This window comes from Pelmatolapia mariae, linkage group LG8 (assembly GCF_036321145.2).
Source record: "Pelmatolapia mariae isolate MD_Pm_ZW linkage group LG8, Pm_UMD_F_2, whole genome shotgun sequence".
Classification (NCBI taxonomy): Eukaryota; Metazoa; Chordata; class Actinopteri; order Cichliformes; family Cichlidae; genus Pelmatolapia; species Pelmatolapia mariae.
The window spans coordinates 10,786,253-10,792,908 of NC_086234.1; the positions used below are offsets into that span (position 1 = coordinate 10,786,253).

The 6,656-nt window shown below is 36.6% G+C and overlaps 1 protein-coding gene across 1 annotated transcript; it reads left to right on the forward strand.

The window, feature by feature from the left end:
* The first annotated feature begins 725 nt into the window (after nt 1-725).
* On the forward strand, nt 726-6,447 carry chac2 (ChaC, cation transport regulator homolog 2 (E. coli)). The gene is made up of 3 exons (XM_063481952.1): nt 726-1,063; nt 2,325-2,360; nt 4,584-6,447. Exons 1-3 carry the CDS (start codon nt 929-931, stop codon nt 4,965-4,967), a joined length of 555 nt encoding a protein of 184 aa, XP_063338022.1. The 5' UTR covers nt 726-928; the 3' UTR covers nt 4,968-6,447.
* Nucleotides 6,448-6,656: the final 209 nt, after the last annotated feature.

Sequence of the window (6,656 nt, forward strand, 5' to 3'; positions counted from 1 at the left end):
TAAAATAAAAATAATATTGTAGGGGTTTAGGGTACATCAGGTAATAGGTGAACACAACAGTCGAGAAAAGACGAGATTTAAAAAAATAAAAATAAAGAAATAAATAAAAGTTTTGTATGTTATTAAGATTTAATTGTGACTTTTTGACAAGAAAAGGTCACATTAACACATACACTAATCGTTAATGTCCACGATTAATATCATGCACTGTTGTTAACTAATGCAATAATAGACTGATCTAATAATATTTCTGTCTTATTTTGTTTTATTTTTTAATTAAAAAAATAAAGTTTGTTGAAATAAACTGATGTGAACCTAAACTAAATTTATCCCACTGTACTGAACGGTAACAAGGAAGTCATGGACACATTCAAACTACTTATTACAAAATTTTAATCTCTTGCTATTTAGACATACATCACGGTGACAACGTTTCTTGCTTATCTGTACCGTTTGACCTAACTAAAACCAGCACAGAAATAGCTACAAACATCCGGAATTGTGGCTTCGCCTTCAAATTAAAAGCAGGTGGCCCGAAAGCATTTGCAATAAAGTAATACAGCATATGCTGTAAGCCCAACACTGTGCGAAAAGAATGGGTATCATTTGGTTTAACAACCGAAAAGTCATAATTTAGCTTTCTTGGCCAAAAATTTGCAGATTTTCCAGAATTGTCGTTTAAACTGAAAGGTATTTAGTGGAAGTGAAGGAACTTACGTAATCCGTATGACTTGACAGTTTGCCCGCTGAACACGGAACCGGTGCTTCAAGCACGTTTTCCTGTTTTTAAATATCACCTTTAATCATACAGGTGAACACGTCAGCTTTTATAATGCTGTAGCTCTTGTTATAAGTCGTAGGCGTCGCGATTACAGGTGACTATTTCGTCCAGCTCACCCGTCCTTCTCTGTTAGCCTAACCTCTCATCATGTGGGTGTTCGGTTACGGCTCACTGATATGGAAAGTGGATTTTCCTTACGAGGAAAAGAGAATTGGGTACATAAAAGGCTTCAGTCGCCGGTTTTGGCAAGGCAGTACCGACCATCGAGGAGTACCGGGCAAAGTGAGTATACCTTACTGGCTTTGGGAGCTGATTCATAGCGGGCAGAATGAAAAAAGTACTACCAGATGCAATGTTGCTACAGTGTGTTTTAGTGCACGGCAGACATTACTGAAGACACTTCACTTCGGCTTATATTATTACAAAGTTAACGCCTTTATGTCCTAATCTTTATTCCTTATAAATGGGCTAGATGTTGCCCTTTAATATTAAAATCCATGTTACCAATATTCCCCCTAATATGGTGATTTATAGACTCCTGTAATCTTATATCAGATTAAAACCACAACTTTTCTTTGTTTGCCCAGCTTTAGAAAATGTAATTCTAATTTTATCCACTTTTTTTCTCCTGGTCTGCCAAGCACTGTGCCCAGTCAATATGTGTCCACCTCACAGTCTGGCAACCACTGCATTATAAAGTGTACAGGTGATATTATACAGTGGAGAAAATAATTGTTTGTTCTCCTGCTGAATTTGTAAGTTTGCTCACACACAACGAAATAAACAGTCTCGAATTCTTTGAGGTGAGATGCAGAATATCAACCAGAAATTCAGAAGTAAAAGCTATAAATTCATTTGCATGTCATTGATCGAGGGAATTATTTCATCCCCAAGCAAAACATGCCATAGTACTTGGCAACTTGAAACTTCAGCTCCCCCCACAGATTTTCTATAGGGTGATTGATAATCTTTTTATTTCCTTTACTGTTGATTGACTTGCAGTCCATTACAGCCTTGTGGAGGTTTACATTCTTATCCAGCTCTTAGGTCTTGCCCATGGAAGTAGAGAGGTTGGGATGGAAAAACCCGATTCTATGGAAAAGCATGCTTTACAAACATAACTTGAAATCAAGCGCATCTGTAATCTATTGATTGTATTGATTCTGTGTACCACATGAACACACAGCCAACCTTTTGGAGCCAGAATTCTGGCTAGGTTATAGGAGATCAAATACTTATTTAACTCAGTGACATGCAAATCAATTCATAGTGTTTATGTAATATGCTTTTTTTCCTGGACTTTTGGTTGATATTCTGTCTCTCTCCATTAAAGTGAAACTACCATAAAAATGAATAAATGAAAAATTAACTAATTTCTCTGTAAATGAGCAACATTACAAATTCAACAGGGGCTCAAATAATTATTTCCCCCACCGTGCCTGTAACCTTTCAGAAAGATCCCATTTCCTGCAATATGTGTGCTACCCAACTTGCAATTTAATGACAAAGCCATTTATCATGTGTGTTTGTGTGTTTTTTGCAGCCTGGCCGGGTTGTGACACTCGTGGAGAATCCTGAGGTGAGTTATACCCCCTTTCTTAACAACAGAGTACAATAACAATTTCTTTGTAGTGTGCCCATGACGTATTCCTTTATTAATCACTCAGTATTAAAAAGTCTTTATGATGTCAGAAAGAAATAATTTGTGATTCCAACCACAAATTCAATTAATAGCTTGACAGATGAGCAGAACCATTCATTATCAAAAATTAATGGAAACGAAAGAAACGATAATAGAAATGAAGAAATTATATTGGTCATATTCTTGGTGTTTTTCCATAAATACGGACTACATACTCAAAATAGCCCCCATTTGTTTGTTCTTTCCTTCATTGACTGGTAACTTACATAATAGGTACAAGACTTATGCCTTTATTGTCATCACTTTGATGTTTGCGTTGCAGGAAGCAAACAAAATTACATGTTATTTACACAGTAATGAGAGATTATTACTACCTGAAGGTCATAATCCACCTACCTTGTTATGTATTCTTGTTTTATTGGCTATAATTAAGACAAGAGTTGGAGTGTGAAGGCGATCAGCGTACAAAGCTGCACAAATTGGATTCCACTTCAGAGAGAACTTTTTGTGTTCACTTACATACATAGAAAGTGCTCTACTTTAAATATAAACAGTTTTGCAGAGTTTCATGCTTTTACAAGGCAGACAGGAGTGAAAACAGTGCAGGAAAGAAGATAACCTCTTATAGACAGTACTGTACAAAAGTCTTGAGTGACCCCTCATTTTTTTTATTTTGCTAGGAAAATGGGAAAAAGACTTCTGGAATAGTTCTCCAGAAGGTCTAAAGATGTTTCAAAAGTCTTTTTTGGATGTTGGCTGCCTTTTGTTCTGTTCTCTGTGAAGGTGATCCCACTCTGCTTTAATAATCTTGAGGTCTAGGCTCTGGGGAGGCCAATCCATGTCTAACAGTGTTCCATTGGCAGTCTGTTGCCAAATGCTTCCCAGATAGTATTTTTATGTTGGATCAAAGTCTGACTGTACTTTTCAATGATTATTATTACATTAATTTTGATAAGATACCCAGTACCACTGGCTGAAATGCAGCCCCAAACCACAACTAAGCCATGTTTCACAGATGCCAACAGATACTCAATGTTGTACCTCTCTCCTGACCATGTCTGTACTTACTAAAGGCAATTTGAACAAGGAAATTCATATTATATTCATCATTCCATAAAACCTGTTGCTATCCAGTTCCGATGTGACAACCAAACAAACAAACAAAAAAATAAAACAACAAAATCTCTGAAAATGATCAACGACTGGAATGAAAATGAGTGAAAAAGCAGCCAATGTCTAGGAGGAAAAAGTTTGAAAGACTTCAGAAAGCCTGAAGAACTGTTGCTCAAGATGTCTTTAAAAAAGAACTTGAAAGTCTGACTTCTTAAAAGCAAAATGTATAAAAATGAGGAGTGGCTTGAGAATTTTGCACAGTACTGTAGTATGAGTTGTGATGTAGTAAAGCATGGCAGGAATCTGTTTTTAGAATTGACTGATAAATGTGATAAGTTTGAAATAAATGCTGAAAAATGTCAATTATAGTTTCTTGAAGTCCAAGGTAAAGTCCTTGGATGTCTTTACTTTGCAAACATAAAATACAATAAGAAATACTCACAGCGTAGAAGCAAGAGAGTAATTGATTATAATAATTTTCTGGGTGTGAGTATGGTCAGTGTTTTTGAACGTAACATTGGTTATGTCAATTATTTTTATTTTGACTTTTATTGTGACTTTAGACAAGGTGATTATATATCATCATTTATCAAATGTAAATACTAATAAATTTACCGGACACTTTATTAAGAACACGGGCATTGGTAGTGGTTGGAACCCTTTTTGCACTGCCTTAACACTTCAAGGCATACATTCAAAAAGACTCTGGAAACATTCCTCTAACATTTTGGTCCACACTGACATATTTTCTCTGTTTTGGACTATTGTCTAAAAACCCTAGAGGTGGTTGTGTTAGAAAATTCCAGTAGATCAGCAGTTTCTGAAATACTCAGACCATTAAGTCTGGCACCAACAACCAAATCATCCTTCTTCCCCATTCTGTTGCTTGGTTTAAACTTCAGTAGGTATTCTTGTCTACCATGTCTACATACTTAAATGCATTGAGATGCTGCGACCAATTAGATTTGTGTGAAGAAGCAGTTGAACAGGTGTAGCTAATAAAATGTCATCAGGTTATGGACCTCTAAGCCATTTTGCTTTCCTCAGGGGTGTGTTTGGGGTGTTGCCTACAAACTGCCGACTGGCCGGGAGGAAGAAGTGAAGCGCTACCTCGACTACCGAGAAAAGGGTGGTTATCAGGTCATCACGGTGACCTTTCACCCCCGTCCATCACTCACTTGCTCGCCAAGCCAGACGCTGATCTACATCGGCTCCAAGGACAATCCCAACTACCTCGGCCCCGCACCCCTGGAGGAGATCGCCAACCAGATCATCAACTCTACTGGTCCAAGCGGGAAAAATACGGAGTACCTGTTTCAGCTGGCTGATGCCGTGAGGACTTTTCTGCCTGAGGACTCAGACACACATCTGTTTTCTCTTGAAACTTTAGTAAGAGAGAGGCTAGAAAACGGACAGAAAAACTCAATTTAGGTAGCTTATAATTAAATTAGTAACAGCACTTGATTTTTAAAAATGTATATATTAGGCTGGATTAGTCACATGATCTCAGGGTTGAAGGTATACTTGTCCAATAAAGATGTTTGTTACATGTAGGATGGGACATGTTGACCTCATTAGTTGACTAAATAATGTTATTTTGTTCAGGATTTCAGTGCAAATAAATATCCACTGAAAGCTGCTTCAAAGTAATAACACATAAACTGGTATAGAAAACATAAATTACCAAAAATGTACAAATCGCAAGATATGTTTCAATATAAATCAGTACAGAACGGTTTCAATATATATCGTCTAAATATAGGTATTTAATATCTGGCATTGACTGGCCAAGATGAGACAAAGAATTGCTAATGTTATTGCATATTAGTTATTAAACATTTAACACTCAAACCTGAGCTGCTTCATGTCTGGTTTAATGTTTGTTAAATATAGAGGTAAAAGTATCGAGCCACCCCTCGTTTCTTTATGTTTTGCTTAGAAAATGGGGAAATGGGTGCAGCGATTTATGGAAATATGGAACTAGACTATGGAATGTAATAGCAGAGTATAATTCTAAAAATCTTGAAAGTCAATATTCAAGATGACTGAACTCTCTGGCAAGCTCGTCATTTCTTTAAGCAGTCTTCAGGAATAGTTCTCTGAGCTTGTTGAAGGTCATTTAAAGCTCTTCTCTGGATGTTGGCTGCCTTTTGTTTTATTCTCTGTCAAGCTGATCTCACACTGCTAGAGGCCAGTCTAGCAGTGGGAGATCATCAAAATGAAGCTATTATCGATACTGTTTATCTGCTGTAGATATTTTGTCTTTTCTCCTCAAGTTGTCCAGTTTCCCTCAAATGATAGGACACACTGCACATTCGTGACAAGATATGCCAAGTTTTCAGCTAATAGCACTTTGGAAATCACCTTGCTAGTGCTCTTTTATTCCTCTGAAAAAGGTCAGGTACAAGGACTGGACTTAAAGTGAGTGAAAGAGCAGCCAATATCCAAAGAACAACACCTTTAGGAAGCCTAAAGAACTGCTGCTCAAGTTCACTTTAAAGAATTTGAATAAAATCTGGCTCCTTGGAAGCAAAATGTAAAGAAATTAGGGTTGGCACATGTTTTTTGCACAGTACTGTATTACAAAGAGATATCCAAGATAATATTTTTAACTCTAGCTCTAAGTTGGTTTTATAATCAGACACAAAAACAATGACACCCTCATCAGATGCAGCTGCAAATTAAGTGCTAATTAGCTCACGTTAGCATGGTAAACACTGTAAACATTTCACTTTAGAAACATCAGCACTGTTAGTACTGTCACCGTGAGCATGTTAATGTTAGTGTTCAGCTCAATGCACTGCTGTGACAGTCTTTCATTGTCCGTGTAGGCTTTTCTTTCCTGTCTTGCTATGGTTAGTCTAATGTGTTCCTTAAGTCTTCTACTGAACCGTTTATTTAAAAAAAAAAAAAACAACCTTATTGCAATTAAAATATAAAGACGCCCCAGTTATTTTTCCTTGTTTTTTTTAGTAACTTTAATAAAATAAATCTAAAACTTGACAAATAGGTTGAAACGCTGTAATAAATACAGCTAAAAAAAAATTGTCCAATCTGGTAATGCAGCTTTTCTAAATACGGCCTATCTCTCTTCCTGCTATGATGAAGTAGTCGTCATGA

Bases quoted from the DNA above. Each gene is read 5' to 3' on its own strand.
- chac2 (XM_063481952.1), top strand. From the start codon at position 929: ATGTGGGTGTTCGGTTACGGCTCACTGATATGGAAAGTGGATTTTCCT. The intron at 1,064-2,324 runs GTGAGTATACCT...TGTTTTTTGCAG, and splicing joins ATCGAGGAGTACCGGGCAAA to CCTGGCCGGGTTGTGACACT. The intron at 2,361-4,583 runs GTGAGTTATACC...TGCTTTCCTCAG, and splicing joins CACTCGTGGAGAATCCTGAG to GGGTGTGTTTGGGGTGTTGC.